We start from the raw sequence: 19,764 nt of genomic DNA, 5'->3' as shown, positions 1-19,764 counted from the left end.
AAAGAGAGGTCATTTACATATTGACTGTTAGAGGAAAAACTATTGGAGAGTTCTTCAATAATATCACAATAGTTTTTGAAGGTTTTTTCTCTAATAAATGATACAAGAGTGTCCTTTGCTGATTGGATAATGAATCTCTTATTTTTCTTATCGTCACATTCTACAAATCTTGCCTCAGTAACTTGACAAATTTCTTGAGCCTGATTGACAATCAAATTCAATCTTTCGTAAATATTTTGGACATCAAGAAAATTTGAATGATTGACGAGAGATTGCAAAGTAGCTGGTTGAGAGTTTAAAGGGGTATTAGTCTCAATAGAAAATTTGCTTGGTTGATAGAGGAATTGTGTGCTCTCATCCAAAGCAAGACGGAATGGAATAATCTTTTTTGTGGCATCAAGTTCTAAAACAGATTCTTTGTACTCAACTTGATCTTGTTGCTCAGCTTTTCCTGTTGCAGCACAATAGACTTGGTACATTTTAAACGTGATGGTGGTGCTATTTGTTTCCGAGAGGGTAGAAGACGACAATCGAGACGTTTTTTTAATAATAGTTTTTTTTTAGAATGTTCCTTAACTCAAGATAGAACCCAAGCAGAATTCCTTTTTGTTGTAGCAAACAAGGAACACGTTTTAAATGAAACGGTTTATTTTTCCTTTCAATTTCCTCACCCATTATTCTTTAATGATCAGCTTCTTAAAACCTGAAATTAGCAAGTAAATATTGAGGATGGTTCGAGTCAAAAAGTCTTTTAAATTCTCTCATCATAGAACTTTGTGAATATCAAAATAAATCCCTTTTTAATGTCAAGAAAATTGAGGATCGCTCACCCAGTACAGTTACAGTTATTAGAGCTGTTCAAAATATTCAAATCAGGATATCAACATTTTAAACTCCTTAATATCCATTTAACTGATTGAAAGTCGGCCCAACGCTCAATTGAAATTTACCTTCTTCTCATGAATTGAACCGCCTTTGGTTATTAAAACTAATATCACAACACCATGCAAAGTCATGAGTTGCATCCTCAACAGCCACACTCAAATAGTGGACCATTGATCAATGTCTCATCAAGTAATATTACAATTCCTTTCCTGCAAGGAAATCAAAGCCATGTAGGAAGTGGTGGTGGCGGACTAAGCTACTACACCCAGTCTGTTGTTGACGGAGGTTCAACAGCAAATTCAGAAACTTCTGCCACTTCACATACTCACAGCTCCTTCCTTCATGTCTTTAATGAAAAACTTATCAATTTTTACATTTCAGTGAAGAGTAGTGAGGTAAGCGTAAAGAAATATGAAAAGATACTCATCTATTTGGCTTACGCTTACCTCTATTGGGTGAATGTAATATTTCCAACCATTTCCTCCGATACAAGATATGACCTGAAGGAAACAGAACATGTGATTGGGCCATATGGCGTCTATTCTGGTTGGGTATTCAAAGTTTTGAACTATCCCATTACGTTCTCTCTCGATGATATTGACTACACATCCACCATCATACTGACCTGTATTCTGTTATCGTTGTATTGTCTCTTCTTCCTCGTATTATTCATTGAGTACAAGACTCTAAAAGGAAAAGCCCACACACGTTTAAGAAACTTGAGACAGAGAGCTGGAGCTGTTTGTGCCATTCTATCTCCATTAACCATGTTCCTAATGAGTTATTTCATTCAATGTAATACCACTGTTCAGGTGTATGCTGAGAAGGAAAATGTTTATCTTTACATGTTGACAAGAAATAGCACTGTAGCATGTCATGGAGATCCTAATTTAATATTATTCATTGTAATGTGCTGCATGGCTCCTGTGATAATTTTTGCAACATCTTGTTCTATTCTGTTAATGCCCAATCATGGACATAGCTCACTGCCTTTCACATCCAACGATAATTTTCCAATCATGTCAACAGTAGCATCTATTGGTTTGGAAATATTTGTCATATTTCTAATTCCACAACATTTAATTTTTATTCGAGGAATTATTCACATCTTAAGCTCCATATTACAAATATTTCTCTTGTTAAAACTGGTTCCTTTACTGAAGAGAAATTTCAACAGTGTTTATTCGAGTGCAGTATTCGGGCGTTTCGGAGCATCAATTGGTGTTTTCATCAATCAATTAGTCTTTGTCTTTGATCCCACTTACAATAAGGAGAAGAGCTTGGGGTTGATGGGCCTTACTCTTTCTCTCATTGTTGTTGGTGGAATTTTGGGTGGAATAGCAATGGAAATTTACACTAGGGTGGTGTGTTATAAAGTGAGGAAAGTTCTAAGGAAAGGAATAATACACGCAACTTCACTCGATGAGAATAGAAAGAGCACTAGTGTCATGGAAAAGGAGGCAGTTGCAATCTATATGGAACAGGAGTCTTTAAGGAATTTGAATTTATTTCTTCGATTTTCAGGAGAGAATTCAGATGATTCGGCTATGGCATTAACTTTCATTAAATTGGTCATTGCAAACAAGTGCGTGCAGTCACCAGAAATTCTACTCACGAGTGCTCTCATCATTGCCTATCAATGGGTTGATGAGAATAGAACTTCATTCAGTTCTTTCATCTTGAAGAAGGCACTCAGATTTGTGGAAAACTCATGGACCAGAACTTTAATTCATGAGAGAATGAAGGAAATTGAAATTGATAATTCCACAAAAAGTAATGGCATAAATCAAGTGGAAGTTAAGGCAATGTTGAACGACATTGAAAGGAAAGAAGATGAATTGTGGGCCGTGCATAGAATGTTTTGGAAAGAAGTTTTAAGCGACCTACCAAATGAAAAGAAAATTTCTCAGCTCAATTCAAAAGCAACCTCTCTCACAGTGTATTGTGACAAACTATTCAACCACCTTATGACAAATTTTAAACATGACAAGACTGTTTTGAGATTTTATGCAAGTTATTTGGAAAATTTCAAATTTGATAAAGAGACATCATCCATACTCTTTGAACAAGCCTTTCAAATGGAAGAAGAAGAGTCAAAAACAAGAACAGTTTCATTATTCTCCAGAGGAAAGAGCGAGAAACGATTTAAAAACAAGATAACTCCCTATTTTAATTCCACTCCAAACTCTCCAGTCAATGTATTTGATATTAGAAAGAATTCCTTCACACTTGTCGATAATCCAATGGAAGATCATGAGAAGGAAGACCACTTTGACGGTATTGAGAATGCAGAAGAAACTATTGATAAGAAACAAGTGTTTTTCAGAAATTCTCTCAATACTCCCTACCAATCAAAATTTAGAAATGTGTTTTTAATTGGTTTGTCAATTCTATCAGTTCTAATGTTAGTGGTGGCTTTTGCTTTATGTATGATATTTGGAAGTTTAGTTACAGAAATTCCATTAACTCTTCAGAGTTGTCTTCCAGGTACATCACCTAGTGCCCTCATCAGAGAGGTAAGTTTAATGTTTTTCATCATATTATATTGTGTGCTTATTGTTAAAGGTGAGAATGGGACAAATATATAAGGAGCTATATGGTAATCAGAATTGGGCAATTCCTAATGAAAATTCAACAGATGGTAAAGTACTCAATTATTTCACAACAAATCACAAAATGAGATTCGAGAGACATTTGCTATATTTGCAACAACTGGCTGATAATTCAATGACTTCAAAGTATACAGAACAAATGTTTAATGATTATACATCCCCAGAAAATCCCATTGTTGTTCCAATTGCTTCAGTAGAGAAGAGTACAATATCTTATTTGACAAGTTACAAAAAGAATGTATCAATGAGTGAACTCACTCAAGAATTCATGACCTTAACCAAGTCATTCATTGATTGGACACCAAAAGATTACAATGAAACTATAACATCTTATTTATTTATGTACTTGTATTTGAATAGAAGAACTGCAGCAGATGCTAATGCACTATTTTGTTCTAAATTTCAAGAAAGCAAACGAGTACAAAATGCAGACATTGACCTCATTCTCAGATATTATCTATTTATTTCGACTGGCGTATTGATTATCATTTATTCCATGTTTCTAGTTATCAGTAGAATTGAAATGAGAAAATCGACAAATATCATTACTCTATTTAAGAGATTGCCCAAGGATATTATTGGAAATATCTATCAAGACTTGCAGCGAAAGACAAACCAAGAGGCTAAACATTTGGGTGAGTTTATGAATCCAAAATGGATATCCATAGCTGTAGGATTTCTTGCATTACTCTGTTTTTCATTATACGTTTCATTGATGTATATGGAGAATTATCTCAATGTCCAAACAGCCTCTGAAACAATGGTTAATATTGACACTGCAACTGCTGTTATGAGAGCAGCGATCAGATTAACAGTTCGATTGAGTGAGCTATACGCGTTTTTGGGTGTTAAACCTGGTAGAAATGTTAACAATGTTGCTATAGGTTCTGCATCACAATTGGCTACCTATAGAACAGATAATAGAGATTATATATCTGAGGTTCAAACAAGATTTACAGAACTATTATTTGGTAGTGAAGTTACAGCCCCTATTATTGGAAAGTATTCGAGAGTGGACGAAATCATAACATCACCACTCACATGTTCGTTCAATGGTACTTGTTACAAGCTACAGGAATTAGTTGCCATTGTTACACATGCTTGTAGCAAATTTAACGAAGACATTTGGAATCCATTCTTTGCAATTAGACAAGATACATTCATAAGTTATCTCGATATTTTTAATTTAACTGATGAAATGATTAATCGTTTGACAGAATTACTGAACTCTCTATCAACCAATACTTCAAACTCTTCCAAGGCTATTAGTATTGTATTTTTTATTGTTGGGATTATTACATTGCCACTTTTCAATTATATAATCTTTTTGAATTATCAAATGAGTGATAATGAAATTACCATGCTTCGGTCCTTTTTGAATTATATCCCAGTGGATTATTTTGATTCAAATGATACTTTGAAAAACTTTGCCTTGTATAATACCATGACTAAACATAGCACCAAACGAAAGAAAATTGATACTGATGATTCCATAAGAAATCTACTCAATTCTATGGTTGAAGGGGCTGTTCTATGTAATGAAAAGGGAGAAATTACACTTTTTAATGTTGCTGCACAGAAAATGTTTGGAAAATCTGCAACTGATGTCATTGGTCTGCCTTGTATAATTTTATTTGATGAAATTTCACATGAATTGATCAAAAACCTTACCCATCATTTAATTCATTCAACTGATAACAGTGATGAACTGTCTGTGGGTGAAGTGATAGAAATTGAGTGTATCAGAAAAAATCAAACAAAATTCCCAGCCCAAATAAGTATATTTGGAACGGAGGTCAATAATGGATCAATTATTATTTCACTTGTAATTAAGGACATTACAACAGAAAAGAAGCAAAATGCACTTCTTGCCGAAGAGAAAAAGAATTCTGAGAATTTATTGAGAAATATTTTACCTGACGCTGTTGCAACCAAATTAAAGAATGGTGAAACTTTTATTGCTGAAAAGTTTGCAGACATTACATGTTTTTTCAGTGATATGGTTGGGTTTACCAAACTATCTTCTAATATGAATCCATCTGAATTAGTTCTAATGTTAAATAGTATTGTGAATGGTTTTGATGACCTGACTGATAAGTACAGTTTGGAAAAGATTAAAACCATTGGAGATGCTTATTTCTGTGTGGGTGGTCTACATAATAATCCTCAATCCGATCATCCAGAGAGGTGTATCAAGTTCTCTATTGAAACTCTGACTGTTATTAGAACGTATAATGCAGAAAATCCATCTTCTCAAGTTAATATCAGGTATGTGTTGATTTCATCCTCATCATTGTTTAATAACTTTCATTTATCACTAAATTGATTGACTCATTTGATACAGAATTGGATTAAATACAGGAAGTGTTGTCGCTGGAGTGATTGGACGTAAAAAGTTTGCCTATGATTTATGGGGAGATACTATTAATTTGTCATCTAGGATGGAGTCAACTGGAATTCCAGGAAGAATCCATATTTCTCGTTCAACATATGAAAGAATATATGACCTGTATGAATTTGAGGAGAGAAGTATTGAAGTGAAAGGAAAAGGAATGTGTCAAACCTATCTCTTGAAAGAAAAACATCATGTAAATCCAATTTTTTCCAAAACCCCTCCAACTTTACAACATCAAGTATCAAGTAGTTGTATAAATTTAGAAGAAAATGATATTGAAGTTGTGGAGACAAAACCATCCCTTCATTCACATCATGATCAAGAAGAGGTGGTGTATTGAAATTGATAATCCTGAATAATATATTATCTTAATATTTTAAACTTTAAATAAATAAAAAAATGTCTCAAATCCAAAAACAAGAACCAACTCTGAAACAATCAGTATTTGATCCTATTGAAGATGAGGAACATGAATTATGTTTGTCCGAATTCAAATTGGATTTGAAGAGTTTGGAATTTTTCACCAGTGTTCAATATATCATTAAAGATCATGAGGATGAAATTTCAAAAACCCTGATAGAATCTTCACAAATATTTAAACATTATTTAAGGAATGTAAATGTACCTGTCGGATGGCTTGTATTCTGGTTATTTTTTATCATGATTGGAGGATTTGTTTTATTTCTAATATTATTATTTGTTACATTTGTTGTGATGGTGAGAGAAAATTTACTTGTTGATGAAGGATTATTCGAGCTAGTGTTAACATTGATAATTATTGGAATTATAATTTTATGTTTGTGTTGCTTTGTAATTTTATTTTGTTTTTGGATGTGGAAAATGCAACAAGCTGCCAAAGTACATCAGGAATGCAAGAATACAATTCAAAATCTATTAGATCATGAAAATTCAACTCATTACCATGAAATTGGATTAACTCTTAGATTGGACTATCAAAATTCAACATTATTATCAAATTTATTCGATAGAGTGAAAAGTCAAAGATATTTTGATGGTGTGCCATCAATTAGATTATTTTCTCTACAATATATCATAGATTCTATTGATTGACTTTTGCATTGTGACTTGAGAGAACATATTCTTATTGTTACAAGATTGGAAAGATTTAATAATATTTAAATTGGCAAAATTGAATTATTTACAATTTTAAAAAAGAAGGAAATAAAAAATGACACAACAAAATGGACGATTTCGTCCATCATTAACGAATTATTCTACCCTTCTTGTGATGGTTGTTGTATTGGGTTTTTTACAAATTCAAATTACCAGTGCGGAATTGAGAGTATGTTATTAATTGATGATAAATATATTCGGAATTACTAATCGGATGATCATTATTTTAGGAATATTGCAGTGATTTAAGTGCTGATTATTTGAGTTGTAACATGTCATCCAATTGTACTTTAGGAAATATTTATCATACACAATGTACAATTAATAGTACAGCAACAAATTGTGATGGTGATACAAGTTTTGCAAAGACTTATTATTGTAAATATTGTTGGCAATTAATTGAAAATGTTCATTATATTTGTGATTATAAACCATCACAAACTGGACTCCAATCAGGCCAAGATACAACTATTGTAAATTGTAAAGTGAATAGAAATATTATTTGTTTAGGAAATAGATCCTTCTCAAAAGTATCCCAAGTGAATTATAGTACTGGAAAGAAATGGTCATCTACTTTTGTATTTTCCCTATTGTAAGTTTTCTTTTTAATTTCAGAACTTCAACTTGAAAAATCTATTGAAATTGCTCATTACAAAATGAAATATTAGTTTATCTGGATTTTCTGCTGATAGATTTTATTTGGGTCATGCTGGTTGGGGAGTTTTCAAATTATTTACACTAGGTAAGTTAATAGTTGTGACAATTAAGTGACAATTTTATTATTATAAAAGGTGGTGTTGGGTTGTGGGCAATAGTTGATCTAGTTCTTGTGAGTGTTGGTTATTTAGGTCCTGGTGATGGTTCAATATATTTTGGATAAGCTGTGCCAACTGACAAATTGTAAATATATTAATTGTAAACTTGTTAAAAGTTATCTGATACAGTTCGAGTGGAAATAAAACTTCTTGTTAAAAAAATGAAAATACATCAAATTGATGGAACCTTTTCCCGTATTGATCAATCAAACCCTCTACAAGTTCGTCTCCATCACACTTCTGGTGATCATTTAAAGAAGAAGAGAAAAATACAATCACATTATTCTCTCCTTTTGGAAGATGTACATGTTGATAAAACACAACTCCGATCATCTATTATTGAATTAGTATTTACAAAAACGAGGATTAGTGGTTTGGAAATTGATGAATGGATTAGTGATGTAAAAAAGAATGTTCTGACAATATATAATGTTATGGTTGTGCCCTGTATTGAGGATGATGATTCCGATCGTGATGATGAGTATAATACTACTCATCAAGATTCACATCACCCATATCTTTTAGTTGCTGACAAGGATTCCGTTATTATGCTTAATGGTAAACAAGTGGATTTGGAATCTACAACAGATTTGACAAAAAAGAAAAGAAAAAATACTGACTATATCTATACTAAACTATCTGAACTGCAGGAAGGGAATCATAATATTTATGGAATTGTTTATGATTATAAAACAATGAGACAAATGGAAAACAAGGCCTACAGTCTTACATTGAAAATTATTGATGACACTTGTTTTGATTCAAACTCTAAAACAGATTCTCTCCTTATAACCATTAATCATACCAATCAGAAAAATCTCTTCAATTGTAAAAAAGTTGGATCAATATTTAGATGCCATAGATTCATTGTTAAGAACTCGAGGTACGGGTATCAGGCCAATGTCGGCCCTGGTTTTGATTATTTCTTTTTGAGTAATGATATTGATGAATCAATACCAGACGAGATACTATGCAGGAAAACTTTTACTGATGAAGATTTTGAAAGAATCAAACAATTGAAAATATTCTCTAGAAAATACTTTTCACAACCCTTTTCCAATGTTGAAAAACAGCCAATTGTAATGGCTGATCAGAAATATCTTACGACTTTAAACCAAGCTAAAGAAAAAGCCAGCAAAATGTCAGTATCCTTCTTTGTAGATGTGATATGTAAGGTTACCCATTTACACGAAGACGAAACATCAATTAGTCTCACTGTTAATGACTGCAGTAATTTACGTTCAACAGTTCAAGTGAAATCTATTGAACTCACCGATTATATCATGAAAGAAGTTCGCTCAGCTTTCAATGGAAGAGATGTATGGGTAAAGTTAAGAAATGCCCAATGTCCACCACTCTCTGAATGGGCTGATGAATCCTTAATTCCACTCAGAATTTATAATGGATCTATTGTTATTCTTCCAAATGATCATTTCTATGTAACTAGGTGTATCGAAAATGCTCACCAGACTCAAATTTTGTACAACAAGTACATAGTTACGAAAGTTGACTTTTTACAAGCGAATCTTACACCAATATCAGACATTGTAAATACAGATAATATCCCATACAAGTACAGAACTAGGGGAAAGATTATTGATTACTTTCCAAAAAATATTGAAAACTTTACCAAAGCAAACAATAATCATTCCAATCAAGAGTATAGATTTCTCTTCCAATTTTTAATTAAGGATTTAGAGAGTGGATGTTGTCTGACGTGTTTTGTTTTAGATCAAGAAGCTGAATATTTATTACAAATGCCAGCATGTAATCTCAAAGAAAATCCTACAAGCAAACGTATTTTAGAGGAAAAGATTAATCAACTCACTAGTGCAGAGCACGTTATTGAAACTTGTCTTGTTTCTTATAGAGTTGGAAAGGAGAAGAGATTTAACATGTTTGGAACATCCATTCTTCAACCAGATGAGTATTCTCATATATAATACTTGAGTCTCATACTTCAATATAAGTATTCTCATATATTATAATACTTAGATTGAACTCCAGAGATTTTTATTTACTTTTTTCTAAGGAAAAACACTCCATCAGCAATAATCTCCAATGCAATATCCCATCTATAGTCATCCCTTACCTTATCATTACATTCTCTGATGGCTTGAGTTTCTGGGGTTGTATCTTGTTCATCTAATATTCTACCAGACCATAATGTATTATCAATGACCACCAAACCGTTTGAATTGACTAAATCATAGACCAAATCAACATATTTTGGATAATTGACTCTAACAAGATTAATATTCAACAATAGTCAATCACTTACTTGTCTGCATCAATAAAAACAAAATCAAAAGTTTCATTATTATTCTTCAAAACTTGTAAACTGTCCAAAGCAGGAGCAATCATTGTTGTAATTCTATCACTAACACCTGCCTTATCCCAAAATTCTCTTCCAATATCAACAAACTCTGAACTCACATCAAGAGTAACAATGGTTGCTTTTGTTGCTTCTGTGGCAAGAGCAAATGAAAGGGCACTATAACCAGTGAAGCAACCAATCTCTAATATCTTTTTTGCTCCAGTCAATTTCAACAACAATTGCAATAATGCCATCTCGAATAAATTGAATCAATATTAATTTAATATATAATTGTTGTGATGATCGGAATTGAAAGTGTACTCACTTGTTCTGGGCTTGAAATCATTCTTGATTTATCTTCAAGCTTTTCTCCAGTAACTCTTCTCAACTCTGTCTGTTCTGTGCTCTCCCTTACGCAATGATCACGAACATAGTTAACAATTGATGGATCGACAAGCTTGCTGAATTTCATTTTTTTTAAATTTAAACCAACGTTCTTTAGAGAATCCAAAGATACAAATAGTATCAATCTAAATTAAAGAACATTACAATTTGTTTAATATTTAAAATAATATATATTTTAATAAAAATTAAATTAAAAAAAATGAAGCTCTCTTTGAATATGGGTGCGTTAACGAAAAAAGATGAGACAAGTTTGGAATCATCATCAACTGCAACATCAACTACCACTCCGGAATCATCTCTAACAACAGGTGAAAATAGTATGGATACCAGTGAAGATCAAGTAGCAAAAGTACCATCACTTCAACTTGGTGGTGCTGCTCGCACTGGTGGATTTAGTTTAAATTTGAGTGGAATAGGAGGGGATTCATCAGGAAGAAAAATTCAAGTTGAAGAGGAAGACGAATTTGACAGTGAGGATATGGAAGAATCTCCAAAAGCTACCATTACATCCCCAACAATTCCAAAATTTAGTTTGAAACTTCCTAGCATGTCGAATGCTGATGTCAGCAAATCAGCTCCTACAACTGTTAAAACTGACCAACTTTCCGTTGACCTATTAATCCCTAATTTATGTACACTAAGCTTGGATTCTGCAGATACTGAAGATGTCAAGGCACGAATTGAGGCCGAACTTGACAATAGCATAAAACGAGAAGATTTGGAATTATTTATTTTACAACCTATTAATTCAATGAAGGATATCACAGACACTGACAGAATTGTTTGTAGAGCTAAAAACTCAAATAGTAAGTATAATTTTAATTTCATTATTTGTAAAATTGGATCAGTTTCTGTATCTTCCCTCTCGTCGCTTTCAAATCAAAACCAAGAGCTTAAAATTAAGAATGAAAAAACTTCTAACACTGTCTTGCAATTGACAAGGGAAATTGAGGAAATGAGGAAACGTATTGAAGAACTTGAAAAACAAAAGGAAGAAGCAAAAAGACTTGTGAGTCAAGCTCAAAGCTCATTATCAACCAAAAACTTGTAAAATTAAACTAAAATATTTATTTAGAGGTAACAGCAACCTGAAAAGGATAAAAGTATTCATTGGATTTTTCTTTTCTCTTGATAAGAATTAAGTTTTGGTGATGCCCTGGTATGAAGGGAAGTTGTTGGCTTGAATTGGCCGTAATGAAACCAATTCCAAACTTTTTACCTCGCAAAAGTGAATAATTGGCAGAAGTCACAAATCCAATACAAGTTGTATCAATGAGAGAATTGTGTATAGCATGCATCTTGGTATCTAGTTCTCCCTTTTTAGATTTTGGTTTGGCTCTTTTCAGTAGCTCTTTGATTTGAGTTGGATTGGTTGGCAAGTGAATGGTATCAAAAGGCGCCAAGCTTCCTCCCCAAATACCAAAAATGTGAATAGATCTGAAAGAAGGAAGAGGGCAAGAAAGATTCTGAATTAATGTTTCCATTGATTCTTCCTTTTCAATTGCCATTCTTTGAAAAGCTTGACTGGAAGGATAGTCATCTGGAAATACACGTTTACCCTGTTCTAGTAAGAGTCTATTCCTATCTAAAAGTGGAAGAACCATAGTATTCTTTTGTTCAGACAATTTCGACCAAACATGAGCAGAAACGTCTACTGTTGGTAAAATAATATCAAATCCACCTCCCATTGTGCTTCCACTATTCAAACTAGACGTTTTTTGTATCAAAATAACTGGGAAAGACCTTGGACCTTCTGCACCTTGAGTATACAACTTTTTAGTCCTCTTATTTTTTCTTAAATATGGAAAATGATATCTCTCTTTACATTCTGAATGACTCCAAATTAATCCAATATCATTCAATTGGTTTGGTATATTTACCATAATCTTTTTTTGTAATGCATTAAGATTCTCTTCATGATTTGGAGAAGTGTAAGATGTGTTTGGTGTGACAGCGTTTGCCAATAAACGAGACTCTCTCTTGTAATCTTCAAACGTTGAATTAAATGACGATGTATAGATTGGATGTTTTGCCATGAAACCTAGAACCATATCTGATGGGAGGGACGTTGCCATTTGAATGTCTGTCTTCATTCTTTCCCATTCATTAACTATTGATTTAATTGCACTATCTGAGCCATTTCTTTGTCTTAGTTCATTAATTGTATCTTCTATGTGAATTCTAATGACATTTGAAATTGTTTTCATAGTTAATGGCCCTCTTATTTCAAATCTTGAAAGATCATTTCTGTGGTGTACTTTTCCATTCAATTTTGTAACTATATCTGTCAAGTGATGATAGCTCTCTGGAAGAGTTGATGGATGGAGCCATATCATAATTGTATTAGCACAATTTGCTGATTCAGAAGGTTTTACTAGAAAATCCACTGGTGAAATTGTAAAATTACTATCATCCAACCATTCGAAAGTTCCCTCTCTTTTTCCAATCAAATAATCCTCATGGAATGGTAATTGTGATTCTTGATGGATTTGCATCATTGATTTTAAAAGTTTTTCCACATTTCCACTTGAATTAAACTCAATTTGCAAGCAAATCATGTAACTTCTTTCATGAAGAGTGCAATGTCTCCTCATATATCTGTAACCATTCCTAAATATTTTGTCCGTAATATGTTCTACAGCAATTCTAAATCCCCATCTATCGTCCATTTTCATTCTCTTGGCATGATATAAATGTGTTGAGAGTCTAAATGATTTTTTCTCTTGATCATTATTGAGAGACGGTAAATCATGTAATTTAACAATAAATTCTTTTCTATGTTGTTTTCTTTTCAAATCCTTTCTTCTTTTTCTTTGTCTAACTCGTTTCGGAAGAGTCATTTCTCTAATAGCTGCATTACGTAAATGTCTTGGTAGAAGGTGAGGAACTTTTGACATGGCCCTCCTTCTCGAATATCTAGGAAGCCTTTGAAATACACGAGCACTTCCTGATGATGATAACACTTCTCTTTGGAGATTTTTCAATTCTTCTCTTCTTGCCTATTTTCCGAATAAATCAATGTTTAAATAAAATTTAATATCAAATTCTTTACATACACTAAGAAAGAGGGATGGATTGATACTGTGGACAGTTTCCAAAGCTTTCAAGGTTGTTACGTCATTTGGTGCCATTTTTTATTCTTCCACTTTTTGTGCAATTTTAAAATTGGATGCAATTTAGGTTCGGATCGATAATTTCATTCATAATAATAATTTAATTATCTTTATAATTTACTTCTTCTTTGGACCACCACCAGCAGTGTTGAATTTGAAGAAGATAATGTCACCATCTTCGACTTCGTAAACTTTACCCTTTTCTTTGAGTTTACCATTGTTCTTACATTCAAGTTCACTTCCATATTGTTTGTAATCTTCAAACTTCATAACTTCGCAACAAATGAAACCCTTTTCAAAGTCAGAGTGAATTTTACCGGCAGCTTGTGGAGCCTTAGTACCTCTCTTAATTGTCCAAGCCTTGACTTCATCCTTACCAGCAGTAAAGTAGTAAATCAAGTTAAGAGTCTTGTAACCAATCTTGATGATTTCTGGAAGCTTGGATGTGATACCCTTTCCTGTCAATTCCTTTCTCTTTTCTTCATCAGTTTCTTGCCATTTCTTTTCGAAAGCAGCACTGTATGGAATGACTGGTTCAGCATCACCCTTTGAGCTGACATATTCTCTAATCTTGGCAATCCATTCATTCTTTTCTGGATCAACAACATCCTTTGGAGTCATGTTGACAAGGTAAATCATTGGTTTGGTAGTCAACAATTGGTGAGGATTCAAAATTTCAATTTCCTTTCCATTCCAATCACCAAATCTAACTTCACGACCTTCCTTCAACATGGCAAGAGCCTTGTCAATACTGTCCAATTCATCCTTCTTTTCCTTCTTTTGCTTGGCAAGCTTTTCAGTTGGTCCTCTAATATTTTCCAAGTAGGAGATATCCTTTTTAATCAATTCAGTTTCAATAATCTTGATGTCTCTAACTGGGTCAATACTACCTTCTACGTGAGTAATATTCTTAGAATCAAAAGTTCTAACCATATGGAAGATGGCATCGGTGGCACGAATGTGAGACAAGAAAGCGTTACCCAAACCCTCACCTATTATTATTTTGGAATAACAATAAACATCATCACAACATTAAATACAAACCTTCGGAAGCATTCTTAACCAAACCAGCAATATCGGTAACGTTCAAGATAGCTGGAACATGATTAGCTGGTTGCCAATGTCCAACTAACCAATCAAATCTTTCATCAGGAACAGCAACACGAGATGTGGCTGGATCAATGGTACAGAAAGGAAAGTTTTCAGCAGGAACTTGAGAATTAGTTAAAACGTTGAAGAAGGTGGATTTACCAACGTTTGGCAAACCAACAATACCGATTTCAAGAGTGGTGGCAACTCTACCGAAAGCAATTAATTTGGATTCTGACATTTTTTTATCTTCGAATTTTTTCCTTCCTCTTCAGAATTGAATAATATTTTTTAATCGAATACTATGAATGTTGTTTTGGTTTTATTATTTATTACTTTGATCACATAATTATTTAATTAAATATTTAAATTTTAGTTTAACTACTATTTGATAACTGCCATTATCATTATGCATAGAAAAATAGATTGCCAATATTTTTCACCAACTTCAAAAAAAAATGAACAACGCAAATTCTGAAAGCTATCGTTTGTGGAGAATAAGAAAGACTGTCCTCCAAATGTTGGATGCTCGTGGTTATATGGTTCTTGAATCTGAAAAGAATATGGACCTTGCTGAATTTGAAAGTAAATTTGGTACAGGACCTAATAATGTTTCTCAATCTGGTCAAGCCCGTGGGTATACAACAATAGGAAGAGACAGACTTAGTATTGTTACATCAATGGCTGATGATCCTTCCGAAATGATATTTGTTTTCTTCCCAGCAACAAAAGCTATTGGTATGAAACAAATCAAGGATTATCACTCTAAAATGAAGGATAACAATGTAAAGAGAGCTATTCTTGTCTTGAGACCAGCTGATTCATTCCAACAAAAGGATCTCAGCTCTCAAGCTAAGAGAGCAATTGAAGCTCTTCAAGCTATTGGATATATTCTTGAAACATTCAAGGAAACTGAACTTTTGGTAAATATTACAGAACATGTCTTGGTGCCACAACACGTTCCACTCAACAAGGCCCAACATGAAGAATTGCTCCAAAGATATAAATTGAAAGAAACACAATTACCAAGAATGAAGGTCACGGATCCGATTGCAAGATATTATGGTCTTCAAAGAGGTGCTATTGTAAAGATTATTCGTTCTTCGGAAACAGCTGGCAGATATGTTACATATCGTTATGTTGTTTAATTTATTGGAAAGATATTGAAACAAATTTAATTTTACTGATAGCATGCGAATGATAGATTGGAATAATCATCATCATTTACTTGTTATTAGAGCGACCACTGCTAGTTATTCATACCCTAATTTTTTACACTTGTAAATCACCATCATTAATAAATTTATTTATCAAATTAAATCGAAATATTTATCTCTTCCAAACAATACATTTCCAGGTGGCTGTTTATTATTAATAATTAAATTTAGAGATAAAAAATAATGCCTCTAAATAAATTGGAGAGTAATCGTCATGGGTTTTCTTCTCCCTCACTAATGATGCAATTTTCAATGCAACATCAACAAATTCAACAACAATTAAATGATTCACAAAGTAGAGTATTGTCTAATAATGCATTGCTACGGAAAGAATCTCAATCCCTTAATAATTCTACTAGTACCACAACAACATCAATAGTTGGAAATAATGCCTTCCCTTCTTCTTCACCCATTCTCGCTTCAAACAATGATCCAAATCAACATACATCTTCCAATGTAAATACAATACCAAATATACAAAGTAAAATCATAGCCTTATCGAACAATAATTTGGAATCAAAGAAAAAGGAAAAATTCTCTCCCAGAAGAAACAGTGTACATATAGATGAAGGAAAACGATTGACACCATTATCATCAACTCCTGGAACACCAATACAACTTAATACGACTTCCTATCCCATCCCTCAATTATCTCACAAGTCGTTGAAGGCAGTTAAAAACTTGACAGATAGGTATGCCCCAAAAGGAGTAAACACGAAAAAAAGTTTAAGGAAAACTTCAAAAAAGTTCTTAATCAAATTTGTGGAAATGGAAAGGAAAAAAAGACAATTAAATTCAGATGAAGCTCAGCATGTGGAATCCAAACAAATTTTATCTGAAATTGAAAAGAAAACAAAGGAAAACACTCTACTTGTCAAGGCAACAAGGGATTTAGAGGAAAAAATCGAATCTGTTTCTCAAAATTTAACCTTTCTAGAGAAACAATCCCAACGGGACAAGCAACTCATTCAATTCTATAGAAACAGAGAAAGAATTTCAACAAACACTAAGGTTCAAAATCCTCTCTTAGCAACAGCAAGCAACTTTATTATTGGAGGAGCACCCAGACAACCATTAAATAACATGCAACAAGCTGTGGTTACCTTATTTGAGAGTCAAGGATTACCATCTGATCCTTTTGATCTCTCAACAATGACTCCTCCAAAAGGAACAAGCTTAAAATCAATAGTTTACTATTGGAAAGTGTTTTGTAAGATTAGTTATGTTTGTAGATTTATCTTGACGAAAGAGTATGGAAATAGTGGAAGCAACAATACCGTAGAGAATTCAATTCCATGATAATAAATTAATCAACATAATCACTATCATCCTCGTCACTACTTTCCTTCTTTGTTTGCTTTTTAGATTTCTTTGTTTTTGTTCTAGAACTTTCGGTTTTGATAAATGATGGGTCTTCTTTTTCTTTGATTTTCTCTTTCAGTTTTTCACTCAATTCATTTAGTGCTTTAAGAGAATTTTCCTCCTTAATAATTGTAGCATATTGTTCAATCATTGAAGCAATTGATAACCTATTAGTTGTAGTACTATTCGAAGGTGCAGATGAAATATCCTCCGATGGTTTTTTGGATGTTAAAGGGGAGACTTCTTGTTCTGATTCGGATAGATCTGCATTTTTTAATTCCATCTCTGTTGATAATTTAATCTTCTTTACAGAGTTTTGAACTTGCTCTGTATTCTCTCTCAACAACTGTTCAAATTTCTCTGTAGGATCATAGAAAAGTAATTCCTCATATTTTTCATAAACACAAGGTTTTTTCTTCTTTTTTTGACTTTCCGCAGGTAATTGAAGGTCATAGTCAAGAGATAGTGGCTGTAATCCGCTTGATTCGTGGAAATGTATCTCAATTCGTAGAGGAAATTGTCCCCATCCCTCCTTTTCGACTTCAAAAGGTGCTTTGGTGATTGTTTCCTGTGGTGGGCTGAAGGATTCATGAAGATGAAAAGTAATTTGTGAAATATAACTCAAGTCATCATCCAAAGTCAGTCCTCTCACATAACAAACCCATTTACACCAAGTTTGATCACCATCCTTCTTTTTAATTCCGACTGCAAAATTTCCTAATACAATTGGTTTTGTGATTAGAATAGGATTTTTTCTTTTCAATTGTTCTCCCTCCTTTTTGTTTTGTTGTGATAAAGTTTCAACAGGTGTTTTTTTAGAGGGTGTTTTACGTTTTGATTTTCCTGCCATTTTTTAAGAATAAATGTAATGTTGTTTAAAATAAAGCTTAAATAGCTTTTTTATAATTTATTATTTATAATTTAAATAGCATAAATAATAAGCTTTTTAATAAAAAGAAAATTAATTTATAAATTAAATTTTATTCAAAATTGTGATCTAGTTTACAAATCTTTCCATCCGGTAACTTTCTTTCCTTGTGCACCCATTTCCTTCAATAAGGTAAAGTGACCAACAACAGCGTCCCAGAAAGATGGATAAGCGTTATATCTAATGTTATACTTTTTGGCACACTTTTCAACAATTGGTTGAATTTGAGGGTAGTGAATGTGACAAATAGTTGGGAAAAGATGGTGTTCGGTTTGATGACACAAACCACCACTAATGTGATTCCACAACCAAGAACGACAAGCAAAGTTACTAGAACCACTGACTTGAGTTACACCCCAGTCAGCATGAACCATACCATCATTTTCAACATGATAAGTATCAGTAAGTGGTGTGACGTGATTGACTTGGAACATCAAAACCAAAATGAATGAAGCAACCATATAAGCAATGGTCCACAACATAAAGACAGTAGCAGTAGAATGATGAGAGAACATTAATGGGAAAGCCAATGAATAAGTCAACCAACACATCTTGGAAGAAACAAAGAGAAGATATTCATTCTTTGGAGCAGGTTGGAATTTAACACCGCCCCAAGCACCAATCATCATGGCAGCAAAGTCACGGAAAGCCAATTCAAAAAGTAAAGTGCAATAGAGGAATGGCAAATAAATATGTTGATATGAATACCACCAGTGTTGTTTTTGACCTTCCTTAATCTTTCTAAAATGAGGTTCATTGGTGTGAATATCAGGATCACGTTCTTCGACATTGGTATTAACGTGGTGTCCAACAGAGTGAATCATCTTCCAAGTAAAAGAAGAACCACCCAAAATATCGAAACACAATCCGACAATTCTGTTAATAGTTGGATTATCAGAATAACCTCCATGATTAGCGTCGTGCATCATACCCATACCAATATTGGCATTAGACCAACCCCACACAATAGCAACAAGCAAAGAAAGGATTATGGAATTAAAATAATAAAAGGTAGCCAAGTACAAAATGAACCAAACAGAGAGGGAGAGAATGGTCTTCAAGTACATTGCAGGTACATCACGTGGAGTTAAATTATTTTCTTTAAAGTATTTTTCGACTTCAGCTCTACATTCATCATAGAACGTGGTTTGACTATCAGGAGCGAAAATATGCTTTGTGTATTGTTTGATTACCATTTCCTTGGTAACTGATTGTTCTTGTTCAACATCTCCAATGTAAAACTTTTCCAAGAATTTAGTATTGGTGATGGTCTTGGTTGGATGGTGACTGATGAAGAGTTCTGTAGAGTGTCTACCGGCACCCAACAAGATCATATCACCACCAGGATGTTGAGGAATAAACTTGGTTACATCATAAACCTTTCCGTGAATGACTAACCAAGCACTTCCTTCATGGTTGTGCTTTTCAATTTCTTCCCAAGAAAAAGTCTTTACGCTCATGTCTATTCGTCAAATTATAAAGTTTCACACCA

The 19,764-nt window shown here is 33.2% G+C and overlaps 8 protein-coding genes across 8 annotated transcripts; 3 read left to right on the top strand and 5 right to left on the bottom strand.

Annotated features, from left to right (window-relative positions):
- Positions 1-1,004: 1,004 nt before the first annotated feature.
- NAEGRDRAFT_62059 (uncharacterized protein) lies at positions 1,005-6,232 on the top strand (the record flags this gene model as incomplete). Its single annotated transcript, XM_002682918.1, has 3 exons — positions 1,005-3,401; positions 3,451-5,765; positions 5,842-6,232. The coding sequence occupies 3 exons, from the start codon at positions 1,005-1,007 to the stop codon at positions 6,230-6,232; spliced, it is 5,103 nt and encodes a 1,700-aa protein (XP_002682964.1).
- A 1,054-nt stretch (positions 6,233-7,286) lies between these two features.
- Positions 7,287-7,906, top strand: NAEGRDRAFT_29588 (uncharacterized protein; the record flags this gene model as incomplete). The annotated part of the gene is made up of 3 exons (XM_002682917.1): positions 7,287-7,618; positions 7,695-7,768; positions 7,818-7,906. Coding segments are annotated over 3 exons (495 nt in total), but the record flags the coding sequence as incomplete, so codon positions are not given.
- A 1,504-nt stretch (positions 7,907-9,410) lies between these two features.
- NAEGRDRAFT_34932 (O-methyltransferase) lies at positions 9,411-10,630 on the bottom strand (the record flags this gene model as incomplete). The annotated part of the gene is made up of 3 exons (XM_002682690.1): positions 9,411-10,084; positions 10,123-10,412; positions 10,484-10,630. 3 exons carry the CDS (start codon positions 10,628-10,630, stop codon positions 9,859-9,861), a joined length of 663 nt encoding a protein of 220 aa, XP_002682736.1. The 3' UTR covers positions 9,411-9,858.
- Positions 10,631-11,610: 980 nt separating this feature from the next.
- AM42 (uncharacterized protein) lies at positions 11,611-13,694 on the bottom strand (the record flags this gene model as incomplete). The annotated part of the gene is made up of 2 exons (XM_002682689.1): positions 11,611-13,562; positions 13,620-13,694. The coding sequence occupies 2 exons, from the start codon at positions 13,692-13,694 to the stop codon at positions 11,631-11,633; spliced, it is 2,007 nt and encodes a 668-aa protein (XP_002682735.1). The 3' UTR covers positions 11,611-11,630.
- A 70-nt stretch (positions 13,695-13,764) lies between these two features.
- Positions 13,765-15,010, bottom strand: NAEGRDRAFT_82900 (uncharacterized protein). The gene is made up of 2 exons (XM_002682688.1): positions 14,721-15,010; positions 13,765-14,668 (listed from the first exon to the last, which is right to left on the bottom strand). Exons 1-2 carry the CDS (start codon positions 15,004-15,006, stop codon positions 13,794-13,796), a joined length of 1,161 nt encoding a protein of 386 aa, XP_002682734.1. The 5' UTR covers positions 15,007-15,010; the 3' UTR covers positions 13,765-13,793.
- Positions 15,011-15,223: 213 nt separating this feature from the next.
- Positions 15,224-15,913, top strand: NAEGRDRAFT_29724 (uncharacterized protein; the record flags this gene model as incomplete). The annotated part of the gene is made up of 1 exon (XM_002682916.1): positions 15,224-15,913. The coding sequence occupies one exon, from the start codon at positions 15,224-15,226 to the stop codon at positions 15,911-15,913; it is 690 nt and encodes a 229-aa protein (XP_002682962.1).
- Positions 15,914-17,161: 1,248 nt separating this feature from the next.
- On the bottom strand, positions 17,162-18,194 carry NAEGRDRAFT_77965 (YEATS domain-containing protein; the record flags this gene model as incomplete). The annotated part of the gene is made up of 1 exon (XM_002682687.1): positions 17,162-18,194. The coding sequence occupies one exon, from the start codon at positions 18,192-18,194 to the stop codon at positions 17,289-17,291; it is 906 nt and encodes a 301-aa protein (XP_002682733.1). The 3' UTR covers positions 17,162-17,288.
- A 152-nt stretch (positions 18,195-18,346) lies between these two features.
- NAEGRDRAFT_44229 (polyunsaturated fatty acid delta-5-desaturase) lies at positions 18,347-19,732 on the bottom strand (the record flags this gene model as incomplete). Its single annotated transcript, XM_002682686.1, has 2 exons — positions 18,347-19,444; positions 19,499-19,732. The coding sequence occupies 2 exons, from the start codon at positions 19,730-19,732 to the stop codon at positions 18,347-18,349; spliced, it is 1,332 nt and encodes a 443-aa protein (XP_002682732.1).
- Positions 19,733-19,764: the final 32 nt, after the last annotated feature.

The sequence above is a fragment of the Naegleria gruberi genome (assembly GCF_000004985.1).
Source record: "Naegleria gruberi genomic scaffold NAEGRscaffold_2, whole genome shotgun sequence".
Lineage (NCBI taxonomy): Eukaryota > Heterolobosea > Eutetramitea > Acrasida > Naegleriidae > Naegleria > Naegleria gruberi.
This window is presented reverse-complemented; position numbering and strand designations above follow the sequence as displayed.